We start from the raw sequence: 18,137 nt of genomic DNA on the forward strand, positions 1-18,137 counted from the left end.
TTCACCAAGCTGGAAGCTCTCCAAACCCCATACTATTTTTATGGAGACTTCATCACATAGGCATGCTCGATCATTATCCATTTCAGCCCTCTCCCTTTGCAAGAGATGGAGACAAGGCTGATAAAGCCAAGCTTCTAATCATGGCTCAGTCTTTCTGGTGACCAGCCCCCATCCAGGAGCTCACCCAGAGTCACCTCATTAGAACAAAAGACCCTCCTATCCTATAGAATAGAAATTACCAGAGAACACACACATAATACGGCAGTGTGTAGTATATGTCTGTGTAGTATACATATATTTGTTGTCTAGTGTATGATTATGTGTATATAATGGATAGCAATGTTTTTCTCCCAGAAGATCCTAATTAATTTTCAAAGAAGAGGAGGGGAAGAAGTTTGGAGTCACAGCCCTAAAGAAACTCTCTGTTGCTTAAAGGAGTACGTTCATTGAAGCAATCCTTCCTATATAATAAAGATGTAATATGCAAATGGCTGTTACGCCGTGAAGCGTAACCACCCACCACATACTACTGGATCAAGGATAAGCAGGAGGGTGGGGCAGCAAGCTACAAGCGGGCGGGGGAGAGCTACAGGAGGGGGCAGGGCAGCAAGCTATGGGGGGGTGGGGGCCAGAGGAAGCTATAGGAGGGTGGGGCAGCAGGAGGAGCAACAACGAACTACTGGCAAGCTACTGGTGCATGGATTCCTGTGCAGGACTACTAGTATTTGTAATAAAATAAATACATAAATAAATAGGAAATGATCCAAGTATTCCTCAACATCATCTTGAAACACTGTGCTATAATAATACAATGCAATGTTATATCACAGTTAAATTGAATGGATTAGAACTATATGTAAAAACATGAATACTGTACATCTCAATAAGAATGTTAAGCATAAAAACAAGTTGCAAAATGATACACTCACTAATACCATTAATAGAAAGTTCAAAAACATGCAAAATTATATAAGGTTTCTGGATATACATGGTATGTGAAGTATAAAAGTGGGCATGGGATTGGTAAATACAAACTCAGCAAAATGGTTCCCTTTGAGAAGGGAAGGAGGAAATGCCACAGGGAAGGGATACACCAAGTTCTTCAACTGTACATGTTTATTCCTTCTTTTTTTTCTTTTCGATTTTAAAGGACTCAGTTTATTAACTGACCAGATTACAAAAATAACCATGGTAGATACCTTAGTTCATCCTTCCGATAAGCCTGCTGATCTGGTCTTCCCCGTTCCCAGCATTTCCACCTTCTACAGAACGGGTGGTCTTCTTCTTCATCCCGCCCCGAGGAGAAGATAACTGGAAGGGCCACAGGAAGTTGTCACTTCTTTGAAGCACTTTCCAACAGTGTAGATCTCATGAATCAGCTCTTCCATGCAGATGATGCCATATTTATCAAGAGATCGAGCAATCAATGAGTTATCGTGTGGGCAATTCGTTTTTTGTTGATTTTGCCATAACCACGCTTGTAGATCAACTCATTTACTGACTTCAGGTTTGGGTACCCCCATGCAATGTATGGCTCCACAATCCCCAGCATGGTAACGGAAGCCTTGTTGAGCTTAACAAAGGTGCCGTTGAAGATCTGGCGAAGGCGAAGAAGCTGCAGCACCTTTCGGACCTTTGGGCTCACACCACTGATACCTCTGATCCTGATGACAAATGCCAATTTGGGTTCGGCAGGTACATAGAAGTTGCCAGCTTTTCTTGCCATCCCAGCCATTCAAATCTCCGTTCTGTACATCTGCCCGTATTCCTTGTGATAGTGCTTAGCTTTTTCATAGATGAGCTTCCTTCTTGCCTTTCGAAGCATCTTTTGGGCAAACGTCTTTCCCAGGAGCTTGATCTTCAGCTCTGTGAAATTCCTTCGCTTTTTCTTGAGGGTTTCTGGCACAGCAGGATTCTTCTTCTTCCCCTCCTCCTCTTCCTCCTCCTTCTCCTTCTTCTTCCTCCATGGTTCCAGCCGGAAAAGAGGAAGGCAGTGCATGCGCCGACATGTTCGTTTCTTAACCTGGAAGAAGTTATATTATCCTCAACTTTTCTGAACATTTCATATTTTTTAAATTTTGCTGACAAAAAGGGAGAGGGAGGTGGAATTTTACAGACTTAAGTTTAAATTTTGTCTCTACTACTTACTGGGAATGGAACTTAGGGACTTCCTTAGTTTCTCCAAGCCTCTGTGTCTGCAAGAGGACATCATAATAATAAATATCCTGTTTCACACTCAAATTACGTGAAATAATATGGATAAATTATTTATAAAGTGCAAAGTGCTATGGAAGTATAAGCTGTAATTCTATAAGAATGCTCCACAAATTACGATTATTAAAAAAAAAAAAAACTCTTAATGTCCCTCTGTTAGATACTCTCATAAAACCTTGTTCCTTTCCTTCAAAGCACTTACCTTCACTTGCAATTACACCCGCATTAACGCTACTGTGTGACTTGGCATCATCCTCACTCCATAGCTTTGGGCTCATCATTACATTCCCCAGAGCCCAGCACAGTCCCTGGCCCATACTAAGTTCTCAACAGATTGTTTTTCAGTGTTATCTGTTATTTCTTATTGAATTTATTGGGGTAACATTGGTTAATAAAATTATATAGGTTTCAGGTGTACCATTCTATAATACATCATCTGTACATTATATTTATGTTCCCCACCCCAAGTCAAGTCTCCTTCCATCACCATTTATCCACCCTATATCCTCTTCTACCTCCCCCCCCCCCCCCCTTTCCCTCTGATAATCACCATACTGTTGTCTGTTTCTTTTTTGTTTTTGCTTAATCTCTTCACCTTTTTCATCCAGCCCCAAAATCCTCCTCCCCTCTGACAGCTGTCAGTCTGTTTTCTATCTATGAGTCTGTTTCTATTTGTTAGTTTCTTTTGTTCATTAGATCCCATCTATGAGTGAAATCATATGGTACCAGTCTTTCTCTGCCTTATTTCGGTTAGCCCAATGCTCTCCAGGTCCATCCATGCTGTTGTAAAAGGTAAGCTTGACACTTGGGCTGCTTCCAAGTTTTGACTATTGTAAGTAATGGTGCAATGAACATAGGAGTGCATATATTCTTTCAAATTAGTGTTCCGGGTTTCTTCGGATAAATTCCCAAAAGTGAAATCACTGGGTCATAAGGCAATTCCATTGCTAATTTTTTGAGGCAACTCCATACTGCTTTCCAAAGTGGCTGCACCAATCTGCATTCCCATCAACAGTGCACATCCTCGCCAACACTTTGTTAGTGTAATCTGAACACTGGTTACCTTTAGGAAATAAGGATGAGAAGCAGGGTGGGAGAAGGGGAAATACTTTTCTGTTTTATAAATTCCTCTACTGCCTGAACTTTTATCATAAACCTTAAATAGTGACAAAAGTCACTATTTAAGGTTTACGATAATTTTTAATGAAAATAATGATAAAATCGGCCTATCTTAATTTCACCGCCTCTCCGGGGAAGGTAACGTTTTCATATAGAAAATTACATGACAGGGGTGCATGAAATAAAAGGAGCAGGCAAATAGTGTTCCGGGGCGCTGGGCTCTCCCAAGACCCTCTGGCGGGTCTAACGGTTTAAGAATGGCCCGGAAATACCGTTAGGAGGCGCTCGCGAGGCTGTAGCAGGATTTCCCGCCCTCTCCGTTACATGCCCCAGTAACCCCGGCGCGCCTGCGACCGAGAGTAACCCTGCAGGCGGAGGGCAGGCCCCCCCCCCGCCCCGACTCTCGCCTGCTCCGTCCCAGCCAATGGGAAGGCAGCGCACGAGCCGGCCGGACATTCGCCCTCACCGACTCCTCCCCTAAACAGTTGGAACCGAGTAGTACCACCACCTCGCCTTCGGCTTCAGACTTTTCCAATCACTACTCTAGTTTCCGATTCCAAGCCCCGCCCCCCCGGGCAGCACCCAGTTCATTCTGGGCCGGAGTCACCTTTGCATTACAAACGTTCCGCCCCGCCCTCTGCCTACCTTGGGGCGTTAGGCCCCGCCCCCCGGCGGGACCGACCAATAACCGGGAGCGCCTGGAGCCACTGGGCGGGTCCGCAGCCAATGCGCACGCCGTGGGCGGGCTCCGGGCCGGAATTGGGGGTGAAGCTACAGAGCTGTGCCCACATTCGGGGCGCACGGAGGATAGGGGTCCCTTGGGGGCGCCCGGAGCTAAGATGGCGTCTGCTGCTGAGGGGGACGTGGGAACCGTGGCCGAGCTGACAAGGGTGCTGCAGTGGGGTTTCCAGGAGCTGAGCCTTAAGAACTTGGCGACGTCCCTGGGCGCGTCAGAACAGGCGCTGCGGCTCATCATCTCCATCTTCCTGGGTAAGGACCCTCGTGCCTCCTTCCGCCCTCTCGCGGAGTCCGCGGGGAATGGGGACGTAACCTCCCCGTCTTCCCGGAGCCAGCCAGGAGGGCTTTGTGGGGTGCATATGTGAATGCTAAAACACACCAGCCAGCTATTTATTGAAAGACAGATCTTGTCTGGAGCCTGGGGCTGCTGTGCCCTCTGAACCTCTTCACCTTCCTCTTCGACCCCAGCTGTACCCTTCATTTGGCGCCACCACCCTCCCTGTGTCCCCACGACCTCTCCTTATTTGTCGCTCCGGAGTTCTACTCTGTGGCCATGTGCACTGCTGTCTGTTATTAATGCTGTATCAACCCTCACAGGCGCGCTCCTTATCGGGAGCATAGGCCCCCTAACTTAAGTATTTTATTTTAGCTCTGTGGGCCTCCTCAGCCCCATATTTTGAGTCTCTGTTTTGTGCAGTGCCCGCTTATATTACACTTCCATCTCTTGTCTGTCCCATTTCTAATATTTGATTCTTATACCGTATGACTTTTCTTCTCCTTAACCACCCACCTGTCATTTACCCTGGAATATCGTCTTAATACTAGGCTTGGGAAACAGGACTGACAACCCCCTTAATAAACTATCCATGCTACCCCAAGCGTTCATTACGTGTACGGTTCAAAGGATGTGGTGTATCTGAATTTGTGTCACAATGAGCTGTTATCACTGGTTTATAGGCTTCTTTGCTGCTTCCTTCCTCCATGGTTTTTTTTCAATATGTGGAAGCAGCATGCTGCTTAGAAACTGTGGGACCCTGGGCAAGCCACTCAACCTCTCTGGGCCCCAATTTTCTTACCTGTGAGATGAAAACTATGGTGCCTCCTTGATAGGATTGCTGTAAAATCCTGTAGGAATGCAAAGGTCAAGATTTGATGTATAAATATTTGAGTAGTTGGAAGGTTTTATGAAGGTTATGGGACTTTAGCTAGGAGAGTAGGGGTGGGGAAGAATTAAGCAAATATGACTGGGAGAAGAGCAGAAGGTTCGAGAACTGAACAGTAAGAAGTTTGAGATGAAGTTGGGCAGTTGTGGAACGTCTTAAATGCCAGAAAGAAGTTTGGAATTTACCCAGTAGTAGTCAGTAGAGACAGTGACATATAATATCACCTAAGAATGTTAACCCAATCTAGATAATGGAAGAGGCATTAATTCATATTTAAACAACCTTGGCTAATATCATTCCCTTTTGCCTATTATATATCAAACCAAGATGATCTATATTTCTTCCAAATAAAGGTCGCCTTTTCCTTCCCTTGTGGAATTATAAAATTTTAGAGGTGGAAGGGGCTTTAGGTTGTGTGACCTCAGTATTACCCAACCCAAATTTATCAGCACCCCCATTAAGGGTTCTCTGTACCACGCTATCTTTTAACTTCCCACTCCTTCAAACTTGTTTCTGACCCAGTTATTTGTTGGGATTGGGATTGGCAATTAGGAGTATTTACATTAGTTAGGAAGTTCACTGTTGATTTCTCAACTATAAATACAAGCAGCAACAAATTATAAGGGGCAGCGTATGAAATGGAGCCCGAGCTGGAAGTAAGACTTGGAATCCGTCCTTTTTGTGCTGGTGGTCTATTGCTATGTACTATCATGGGGCATACAACTGACTGGGAAATAGTTTTCTCTGTACCATACCCCTCCTGACCCATGGTAAGAAATATGTTTTACCTCATGACCCAATACACACATATGTGTAAACATGTATTTTATTTATTAAATCCTTACCCCAGGAAATGTTTTTATTGTTTGGGGGGGGAGGGGGCGTGGAGAGAGAGAAAAACATCCATCAGTTGCCTCCTCTATGCCCCTTGACTGGGGATTGAACTGGCAACTTGACCCTTTGGTGCACAGGACTATACTCCAAATGAATCACATCAGCCAGGGCTAAACATGTACTTTAAACAAAAGTTTCAGGAAACACTACTTATCCTTATTGGAGGCAGTGTGTTAGGCTATTTTCTCTTATTTTTAGTATTGTTTATGACTTACTAATTGATTTCATGACCCATTAATGGATTATAACAAGTAGCTTGAAAATCCCAAGTTAGAGACTGTAATTTCTAATATTCAGTATTTCAAGGAAAGGGCAAGCTCCTGAGGACTGCTGCTTTAGAATATTGTGAACAGCCAGAAGACTCTATCAAAGCGGTGTGTGTATGTCTTGTGTATGATTGCAGGGAACTTGGTGGAAGATGAATTTTGCTATGAGCCCTGGTGCTGGCAAATGCTACTGGGAAACATCTTCTTTTCAACAACTTGGGTCTCATCACTTTTAAGCATAATAACATGAATTGTTCCAAATAAATTCAATAAAATATACCTACAGTGAGTGAAGCACTATGCTTGACCCTGCGTGAGCAAGGGCAGTGGTGTAGTATGAGTAATAGACCTATGCACTCAAAGGTATTATATGCAGTCTGTTAGTGGGTAGGGAATGGCCATGAGGTTAGTATTCTAATAACCACAATAAAAGGCAGGTATCTTGAGGGCCATAAGATAATCACCAGGCTTTATGAGATTTAAAAATTGGACCTTTAATGAACTTTGAAAGTTGAATAAGGTTTCAACAGATTGAGATGATAAGACTGAAGGAACAGTATGAGTACAAGCACTGAGGTAATAATGTGTCATGACACTTTCAAGGAGCAGCAACCAGTCCGGTTTGACTAAAGCAGGACTTAAGTAGAGAAGTGGTGGAAAATAAGACTGGAAAGGTAAGGAGTTTGTACTTAATACAGTGAAGGGGTAATCTGAAGTGGACAAAGATAAGAGGTAGGGAAACTAATGAGAAGAAACACAATCTAAATAGTTATAATGATTTAGAAGCAAGGCAGTTGCTCTATGAGGGGAAAGGAGGGTAATTTTCAGAACACAGAATCTTTTGAGAGGTAGACTCTATGCAATTCCACTTATACATCTGTTCATGCCAGAAACTCAAGAATCAGCCTTGTCGTCTCCCCATATCCCAATCACTAAGTCCAATCAATAGTACCTCCAACTTGTGTCTCAAATATATCCACTTTTCTCCCATCACCACAGCCACTGACCATAAGTCACCAGAACCACATAAATAGTCTCCTGACTGGTCTCTAATTCTGTACTTGCCCCCTCCAGTCCACTCTCCAAAAGCAGCCAGGGTGATCTGATCCTGTGCCTATCCTACTCAGAACCCTTCAGGGGCTTTCATATGTGGCTGGTAAACCCTGCCTGCTGCTGCAGCCTCATCTCAAGCAAGTTCACAACCTTTTAACTACTTGGCCTCTTTTCAGTTTCTCAGAAAAAACATTAAGCCCTTTCCTACCTCAGAGCCTTTGCACCTGCTCATCCTGCTGCCTAGAAAGTTCTTCATTTATTACTCACCTGATAGACTCCTTTTCATCTTTCAAATTGTCTGTTCAAATTGTCACTTCCTCTGAAAGTTCTTTCCTGACACTCTTTAAAGTATGTTCCTTGTTGCACTTCCTCATACTGACTGAAATCTTCCAAGTATACATTCTAATTTGTAATTATATATTTGAAGATGAGGATAGAAACCATGTAAGTTTTGTTTACCACCATATACCCAGTTTAACACAGTACCTGGCTTATAGAAAAGGCGCAATAAATATTTGTTGAATAAGTCAATGTGTGAATGAATGACTTAGCAACTGATTAAATGAAGAAGTTGTTTAAAAAAAAAACTAAAAAAAAACACCTCTGCCCATCTGCCTGGGTAGCTAGAAAGATGACAGTATCTTTCACATATGCAGAGAGGTCAAGAGGAAAGTCAGATATTGTTCAGTGCCAGGTAATGATCTAATTTTAGATTTGCTTTAGGTTTTAAGGGCACCTCTGGGTGTCTTGAGAATTGTGAAGCCTAGTCTTAAGCTCAGGAAAGAAGTTGGGTTAGCCTTAGCAGGTTTGGCTCAGTGGATAGAGCATCAGCCTGCAGACCAAAGGGTCAAGGACACGTACTTCGTTGCAGGCTCCTTCCTGGCCCAGGCCCTGGTCGGGGCTTGTGCAGGAGGCAACCAATCCATGTGTTTCTCTCACATCCGATGTTTCTCTCTGTCTCTCCCTCTCTCTTCCACTCTCTCTAAAAATCAATGGAAAAATATCCTCGGGTGAGGATTTTAAAAAAAAAAAAGAAGTTGAGCTAAAGATACAGTTTTGGGAGATCATGTTGATATCATAATTGAATCAGGAAGGGAATAAAATAAAGCTTTTAGGAGATAATAGAACCTAATTCGTGTTGATGGACTATATTGCTACCTCCTTTGTTGATAAGATAGCTGACATTTATTAAGCGTTTGCTACCTACCAGTTTCAGACATTGTTAGAAATGCTCAACAATGCCCCACCTAAACCTGCCAGTTTCCCATATGATGATTACAGTACTGTTATCTCCTTTGTGCAAATAGGAAACATCTTTAGAGGTTAAGTGACTTGCCTAAGGTCACACCCATTTCTACCCAATTCTGGAGTCCTTGCTTTTTACTTAATGTGAATTGGGAGGAGCATGTGGGAGTGGAAAAGATAAATGCCCTGATATCCTTTTCTCTCTTCACTCCGTGTGATTAAACCAAGATGTAATCAGCATATGAGATATCTCAGCTTCCAAAGCTGGAGGTGGCCAAATAGAGCAGATGGCCACCCAGCTTACTATGAGTGTTCTCTAGCCTTGGCCATGACTGTGGCTTGGCTGTTATTCTGATAAAAAATTGCACTTGGGGGTAAGGATTCATTCCTCAGAGGTTTAAAATTAGCATCACTGGGGTTAGCAACACTTAAAATCAAAGGAGGTTTTGCAGTTTAGCTTGCTTTGGACCAAAGTCAGGTCTGGCCCTTCAGAACTAAGTCCATTTTTCAATGCAAAAGGCTTTCTTCAGGTAGCATTGCAATGCAATATAAAGAGACCAAAGATAAGCTAGATGGACATTAAACAACATAAACAAATGGGACTTCTGACCATAATAAAAAGAAGGGTTCAAGAATTCTATAAAATAAGGGGGTGATTAAGCCCTGGCCAGGTACCTCAATTGGTTAGAGCATCGTCCGGATATACCAAAGTTGTGGGTTCGATCCCCAGTCAGGGTACATGAAGGAAGCAAACAATGAATGCATAAGTAAAGTAGAACACAAATCAATGTTTCCCTCTCCCTCTCTCTAAAATCAGTCAATAAATAATTTTTTAAAGGTGGAAAAAAAATAGGGGGTGATTTTTAAATGACTTTCAAGTCCCCTTTTTCAATTCTAAAAGTCTAGATATACTCCACCTTTTTAGACTATCTTTATTTTAATTCATAGCCACAAATTTCACCATAAGCTAAATCTTCCTGTTTGGGGATTTCTTTTAAATATATTTTTCCAATTACTTATCTACACTCCAGTATCTTATATTGCACAAAACTTCATGTTTTGAATGCCAGTATAACTTTAATGCCAAATAGAATCATTTCTTTGCAGAGGCATGTTTAAATTAAGGCCTGTGAGATATGCACAAGCTAATTTAACAAAAATAATTCCATACCCACTGACATTAAATCTGTCTGGACAACCATGGGAACTCACTGGAGGTGTTCAGTCCAACAGCCTTTTATTGATTGACTGACTGATTTTAGAGAGAGGACAAAATATTGCTGTGAAAGAGAAACATGGATTGGTTACTTCTCACACTTCTCACATGCACCCCGACCGGGGGATGGAACCTGCAGCCTGTGTATGTGCCCTGACTGAGAATCAAATCCACCAACCTTTGGGTTTATGAGACGATAATCCAGCCAACTGAGCCACGCTGGCCAAGGCAGTCCAACAGCCCTTAAAACATGGGATTTGGTCTTTAAAAAGGAAATAGCATTTCAGCTGGACTTAAAGGGTATGGAAGCCGAAACCGGTTTGGCTCAGTGGATAGAGCGTCGGTCTGCGGACTGGAAGGTCCCAGGTTTGATTCTGGTCAAGGGCATATACATTGGTTGCGGGCACGTCCCCCGGTGGGGGGTGTGCAGGAGGCAGCTGGTCGATGTCTCTCTCTCATCAATGTTTCTAGCTCTCTATCCTTCTCCCTTCCTCTCTGTGAAAAATCAATAAAATATATTTAAAAAAAAGGGGGGGGGGCATGGAAGATTCTGGTCAAGTTGAGATAAAAGGGGGAGCTTTCCAGCTGCAGAGAATAATGAGTATATATGTGAAGATGAGGCAGAGTGAGACACATCTGCGGAACAGCAAGTACTCCATTTTGGCCAGAACAATAAAGGATTCATAAAGGAATAGGAGAGAAAAACTCTAGACCTTTCAGGTGAAGGGAGAGGGGTGCGGTGGGAAAACAGGATGAGGTAGTAGAATGTGCATTGTTTTTAGAGACCTAGTGCAAATTCTGGATTAAATATGTACTACCTGTTTCACAATAGATAATTACTAAACTTCAGCCATTCATTTCCTTATGTTCCCAAAGGCCAATCTTACTAAAGAATTGAGGTCAATAGTTAGGCAGTTTATCTGATAAATAATTTTTAATTATATTTAATTCCTAACAAGCAGTAATATTTTGAAACAGGTTGCAAAATTTACATGATTTTTAAAAATAATACAAATTTCTTATTTCTAGAGAACTGCAGCCTTTGTACAGATTTTTTAATTCTCCTCTTGCCTGGAAAAGCATTTTCTACATTCCAGAATCTTACATTGCACAAAACTTCATGTTTGAGATGCATGTTATTGCTCATTGAGATGCTTTAAGGACTAAATGAGATAAATTGACCAAGCCTAACCCAGGGTAGTTTTAAATAATTTCTCTTCCTCTTCCCTCAATAAGTACTCATCTCCTTCCTTTCCAAGGAGACTCAAAGTGTGGTCTTGGGACCAGCAGCATCAGTATCTCCTAGGAACTTGTTAGAAATGCAAATTCTCAAGTCTACCCCAGACCTACTGAATGAGAAACTCTGAGGATGGGGCCCAGTGATCTGTTTTAACAGCCCTCCAGGTTATACCAATTACCCTGATTTAGTGAACAGTCATGCTCCACATAACAACGTTTTATTCAAGATGGACCACGTATACAGTGGTAGTCCCATACAATTATGATGGAACTGAAAAATTCCTAATGATGTAGCCATCGTAACATTACTCACGTTTGTGGTGATGCTGGTGTAAACAAACCTATTGCGCTGTCAGTCATATAAAAGTACAACACATATAGTTAGTACAGTAGATACTACTTGATAATACACAACTATGTTACTGGTTTATGAATTTCTATACTACGCTTTTATTATTTTAGAGAGTACTTCTCTATGAAAAAAAAAAGTTTTCTATAAAACACTATGTTGTGTAATGCCAGCAGCAGCCTAATACATTGTGTTTACTGTGTCTCTTAATTGTGTCATTTTCTCTTAATTTAATCAGGTGTTGTTTGTGCAGTAATATGCTGTACAGGGCTGTAGCCTAAGTGTGTAATAGGCTATACCATCTAGATTTGTGTAGAGCCACACACAGATGGCTCTTTGTAAGTGATGTTTGTCCAGTGATGAAATCACATAATGATGTATTTTTCAGAATGTATCCCCATCGTTAAGGCAGCACATAACTCTATTTCTTCATGTATCTGTTTTGTAAAACTTGATGTCCTGATAGTACCTTAAACTTTTTGAAATGTCATTGTAACTTGTGATCTTTGGAATAAACAAAATGCTTTCAGATTCTTTATGGCTTAGTTTTTCCCATTTGCAAACATCTCTTGTTATTCTTCAAACATTATTATTATTACTGAATCACATTATTATATCATTATCATTTTTATTATCATAATTGTTATCATTACCTATACCATTTGTTTCATACTTTTGATCAGAAGGTTAAATATAGAGGCATTTTTTTCATAAGGTTGTTGGAACTATTTAGTTCCATATTTCCTTTTCTGTTTTGCATCAGACACCTTGAGCAATATAGCATTCTCCTAATAGGTCACTTCAGATTTCTTAATACAATTCATAAATTGTGACTAGTAGCTTCAACAAAAATAGGTGTCCTACTTAGGGCTGCCAGGGAGAGCTGTTCTACGCAAACTGTCTTTGTAGAGTTTTTAAGGGGTGTGTGTGTGTGTGTGTGTGTGTGTGTGTGTGTGTGTGTGTGTGTGTTGACAGTTTCCTAACAGTTGCTGAAGTCAAGGAGATTTAGGGCCCACTTGGAGTTCTCTTGGTGAAGCAATAATAGCTTCCTAGAGAACATCAAAGCCCATCTATAATTTGTGTAGCCCAAAAGATGTTGTATGAATATTTATTTCTCCCTATTTTCAAAATGAGAAGGTGGGGGGCAAATAAGACACTAAAAATAAGGATAATTTCTGGATAAGGATCTCCCTTTGGCCTAAAATAGATTGGTTTCACATCTAAGTTCCTCCCTATTCAAGCAATGGGTATGAAGGTAAGTGAGATTTATGAAACAATGGACACCTTGAATGAAAGAGTCTAAGTAAAATGCACCATAATTGTTAGCAAGAGAAGCTTCTGATAGAAATGTCATTGCATTGTAACATAGGGACAGTTTGTCAGAAAGTGGGTAGAAAATTAGGCCAAAAATGGTCAGACCCAGGTTTTGTTCTTGATTCACATGAAGTCATCAAATAGATTATTTAAATGCCCCACTCTAACCATAGGCTGTTTAAAAATAAAAGGTTTCTAGCCGAAACCGGTTTGGCTCAGTGGATAGAGCGTCAGCCTACTGACTGAAAGGTCCCAGGTTCGATTCCGGTCAAGGGCATGTACCTTGGTTGCAGGCACATCCCCAGTGGGGGGTGTGCAGGAGGCAGCTGATCGATGTTTCTAACTCTCTATCCCTCTCCCTTCCTCTCTGTAAAAAATCAATAAAATATAAAAATAAAAGGTTTTTGTCCATTAAAGATGCTTTCAGTACATGTATTCATGTTGCTATGGCATTTTCATAAGAAAAGTATACATGATCCTATCTGCTACATAAAATATTAATGTAAGATAGTAATTTTGCAGATGATTCATTATGACAGGAGAGAACCCCAGAGGCAAGGTGACCTTCCCCTCTGCTTGACAAACTCCACCTGGACTACACCTACTCCTGGAAGCCTAACAGTGTAGTCAGATCTGCTGTGGTGCCAAACCAGGCTTTCCAAGGGCTTGGAGCACACATGGATGGCTCTTAGTACTAATTCATGAAGTTTAAAAAAATGAAAGAATAATCTTAAAGTGTTTTGCGTGAAAGACCTTAACTTCATAGGGGTCTGCACTGGGTTGAATAGTGTTCCTCAAAATTCAAGTCTACCAGAACTTCAATTTGGAGTTTGACCTTATTTGGAGATGGGGGTCTTTGCAGATGTAATTAGTTAAGATGAGATCATATGGGACCAAGGTGGGTCCTAAATCCAATATCTAAGCCTTATAAGAGGAGAGACAGAGGCATAGACATACATGGATCAGGCCATATGACAAAAGAGCCAGAAATTACACAAGCCAAGGAATGCCAAGGATCACTAGCTGTTTCCCTCAAAGCCACCAGTAGGAACCAACCTTGCCAATACCTTGATTTCCTCTACTAGCCTCCAGACTTGTGAAAGAATAAATTTAAGTTTTTTAAGTCACACACACAAATTCACTATTTAAAAAATTGAGGATTCATGTGTATATATTACATATATAGATCTGAGGTCCCAGGATGTTAAAGTTTTAATAGCTGTATATTTGTATATGCCCTAATGAGAAGTGGCATCCATGTAGACATGGTAAGTGGCTATGGCTTATATAGCTCTTGAGGTTTTCAGTTTCTGCTATGATAGCAATTCTAAACTCAGATAAACTTGGACACCACTCTGGATTACTATCCATAAATATAAAACTTCCCTTTGCGAGCCAGCAAGAAAAGGCCACCTGGAATAGTACACTGTAAGGCTCCTATGGCATATAATTCAGACAAAGTGGAAAAAAATTGATTATAGTTTGAGAACAAATATACTGGGGCCTTGGCCAAAAATATTGAACCATAAGGGCTACTAGAAATCCTCATTCTTTAGCTAAAGGGTAATCTGACTCTACTTCCTAAGTCTTCATTGGCCCTTCTGAAAGAGTTGGAAACAAAAGCAAAACATGAGAGCTCCTAGATAGCATGCATTTATATTTATATCAAGAGCCTAACAGTAATTGTTGGAACCCAGGTCATCATCTCATTAGAAGCTCCAAATTTCTCCAAGCCTTACCCTCTTGTTTTGTATTTTTAAAGTATTCAGCCCTGGCCAGTGGTGCTCATCTGATTGTAGGATCATCCTGTATACCAAAGGCTGCAGGTTTGATTCCCAGTCAGGGCACATACTTAGGTTTCGGGTTTGATCCCCTATAGAGGCATGTATGGAAGGCAACTGATTAGTGTTCTCTCCCTCTCTCTCTCCCCCTCTCCTTTTCTCCTTCCCTCCCTTCTCCCCCTCTCTCTAAAAATCAATATCTTCCATTGAGGATTAAAAAGTAATAATAATAAAGTATTCATATTTTTATTCTAAATTTTATTTTATTTTTACTTTTTGAAGATTCTTCCTATATCTTAGAGTAATGTTGAGATGCTAATACAGAAAGGAGTAGGTTGTTTCCAGCTTGGATGGTCAAGAATAAATTGAACTTCATCAAAATTAAAAACTTTTGTGCATCACAGGACACTATCAAGAAAGTGAAAAGACAACTCACAAAATGAAAAAAATATTTGCAAATCATATATCTGATTAGGATCTAGTATCCAGAATATATCAAGAATTCTCATAACTCAACAATAAAAAGACAAATGGCCCAATTTAAAAATGGACAAAGGATATGAATGGACATTTGTCTGAAGAAAACATACAAATGCCAAAAAGCACATGGAAAGTTGCAAATAAACAAGCATTGGTAAGGAGGTAGAGAAATTGGAACCCTCATGCTGTGCTGGTGGGAATGTAAAATGTGTGGCCGCTGTGGAAAATTTGGCAGTTTCTCAAAATTAAACAATTTATAGTATGACCCGGCAATTCCACTCCTAGCGATACAGTATACTTCAACGAATTGAAAGCATATGCTCACCACAAAAACTTGTACACAGATGTTCCTAGCATTATTATATTAGCTAAGAGGTGAAAACAACTCAATTGTACCCCAACTGGTGAATGAATGAACAAAATGTTATCTTCATACAGTGGAATATTATTCAGCTATAAAAAGGAATGAAGTACTGATTCATGCTACAACATGAATGAACTTTGAAAACATTATGCTAAGTGAAAGAAGCCAGACACAAATGGCCACAGATTATATGATTCTGTTTATATGAAACTAGAGGCCCGGTGCACGGATTTGTACACCAGTGGTGTTCCTCAGCCTGGCCTCCGGGGATCGGGCAGAAACCAGCTCTACGACATCCCCTGAGGGGTCCCAGATTGCGAGAGGGTGGTTCTCGGGTGATGCACCCCAGAATCGGGCTCCCTCCTCTATGGGTCCAGGGTGCGGGTGAAGCAGATTTGGGGCCGACAGTGCCCCAGCAGCAACCTAACCCATGGCCAATTCTGCAAGGAATCAGGCTCCATCCTCTACTGGTCGGAGTGTCTGCCCCCTGGTGGTCATTGCTTGTCATAGCTACCAGGCAAATAGTCAGATGGTTGCTTAGGCTTTTATATACTAGTATATAGATGCCCTGAATAAGCAAATCCATAAAAACAGAAAGTAGGTTGCTGGTTGCCAGGAGGTGAGAGGAGGGTTGAATTGGGAGTAGACTGCTAAGAGGTATGGATGTAGTTCCTTATTAGGGCAATGGAAATGTTCTGGTATTAGATAGTGGAGATGGTTGCACAGCACCATGAATATACTAAATCCACGGAATTGTACACTTTTTAAAAAGAAACTGTGTAGCCCTAGCCAGTTTGGCTCAGTAGACTGAAGGCTCCCAGGTTCGATTCTGGCCAAGGGCACATGCCTGGGTTGTGGGCTTGGTCCAACGGCAAGAGGCAGCCAATCAGTGATTCCCTCTCATCATTGATGTTTCTGTCTCTCTTCCTCTCCCTTCCTCTCTGAAATCAATAAAAAAATATATTTTTTTAATTTTTAAAAAGGAACTATATATCACAGAGGAAGAGAGGACCCAACTGACAATTAGAGAGTGTGATGCTATTATCTTTTCTCCTATTAGAATTTTAGCTGGGTAACAAAGAGTTTATTGTTTTATTTGCTGAAATACCTGCTGAGAAAAAGAAGTCTCACCTACTTTGTATTTACAAAGATTAGACTTGGCAACTCTTAAACACAAAAATAGAAGTTATCAGGACAAGTATTGGGGAGGATTGGAGAAAGAGCAGCTAATTAGCCACTTGGCAGTGTGACAGGGCAACCCTAGGCCAGATCAAGTCACAACTGGATTAAAGAACCAAAGAACCCTTTCTCCACTGGGAATTCTGAGAGTAACAGAAATTTCTGGCATATGCCTACTTTTGTTGTGATGGTAGATTATTTTTTTAAATAACCAGGATTTGTATGACCTGAAGAATCTTCGGGGCCTTCTTTAAGAAAAAAAATGCAAAAATACCTTACAAGTTTTACAAAAATGTGTCAGTATGAACATATTGCTCCCTCCCACATCCACCCACATCTCCACCTCCCACTCCCCACCCCCTGTGGCCTTAAAGGGCCTTGAAACTGAAGCTTTCATAGCTTTTGGGAAATCACCTTTTCCCTGAGAGTACTGGATACAACTCACAGACCTTTATTTTTGAAAGTTGCTATAGGCTTAATTTAGCTAAATTTTGGGCAAAGGCCAAAATTTCCCTTCCCTAGATTAGAGGCTTAAGCCTGGGATTTTATACTTTAAAACCAGGTAAAAGTATATTCAGTCCGGCCCTAGCCAGTTTGGCTCGGTTTGGCTCAGTGGATAGAGCGTCAGCCTGGGGACCAGAGTCCCTGGTTTGATTCTGGTCAAGGGCATGTACCTTTGTTGCCAGCTCCTCCCTGGCCCAGGCCCTGGTCGGAGCTTATGCAGGAGGCAACCAATCAATGTGTTTATCTCATGTCGATATTTCTGTCTTTCCCTCTCTCTTCCACTCTCTAAAAATCAATGGAAAAATATCCTCGGGTGAGGATTAAAAAAAGAAGAATATTCAGTACTGTCCAAGTAGCATAATAATCTCCAGGTCCACCCATGCTTTCACAAAGATTAAGAACTCCTTTTTTACAACCACATAGTATCCCCTTGTGTAAATGTACCATGGCTTTTTTTATCCACTCATCTATTGGGCTGTTTCCAGATCTTAGCTATTGTAAATAATGCTGTTATGAACATAGGGGTGCATATATTCCTTTTGATTGGTGTTTCAGGATTCTTAGGTTATATTCCTAGTAGTGGGATTCCTGGGTCAAATGGCAGTTCCATTTTTAATTGTTTGAGGAAACTCCATACTGTTTTCCACAGTGGCTGCACCAATCTGCATTCCCACCAGCAGTGTACTAGGGTTCCCTTTTCTTCACATCCTCGACAGCACTTGTTATTTGTATGTCTATCTATGTCCTCTTTGGAGAAGTGCCTATTCAAGTCCTTTGCCCATTTTTTAATTAGATTGTTTGTCTTTCTGGTATTGAGTTGTATGAGTTCTTTGTATATTTTGGAAATTAACCGCTTATCAGATGTGTCATTGGCAAATATGTTCTCCCATACAGTAGGTTCCCTTTCCATTTTGTTGATGGTTTCTTTTGCTGTGCAAAAGCTTTTTAGTTTGATGTAGTCCTATTTGTTTATTTTTTCCTTTGTTTCTCTTGCCCTAGATGTATCGGTGAAAATACTG

At 41.2% G+C, this 18,137-nt stretch overlaps 1 protein-coding gene and 1 pseudogene across 3 annotated transcripts in view; one reads left to right on the forward strand and one right to left on the reverse strand.

Moving 5' to 3' along the window:
* Positions 1–1,103: 1,103 nt before the first annotated feature.
* On the reverse strand, positions 1,104–2,188 carry LOC103289122 (60S ribosomal protein L7-like; annotated as a pseudogene).
* Positions 2,189–4,080: 1,892 nt separating this feature from the next.
* Positions 4,081–18,137, forward strand: part of LPCAT3 (lysophosphatidylcholine acyltransferase 3) — a 38,418-nt gene continuing 24,361 nt past the window's right edge. For all 3 annotated transcript variants that reach the window (XM_008144879.3, XM_054719327.1, XM_028150423.2), the window contains exon 1: positions 4,081–4,323. In XM_008144879.3, coding sequence (XP_008143101.1) covers positions 4,173–4,323 — 151 coding nt within the window. In that variant the 5' untranslated portion in view covers positions 4,081–4,172. The remainder of the gene's footprint in view (positions 4,324–18,137) is intronic.

This window comes from Eptesicus fuscus, chromosome 7 (genome assembly GCF_027574615.1).
Source record: "Eptesicus fuscus isolate TK198812 chromosome 7, DD_ASM_mEF_20220401, whole genome shotgun sequence".
NCBI lineage: Eukaryota > Metazoa > Chordata > Mammalia > Chiroptera > Vespertilionidae > Eptesicus > Eptesicus fuscus.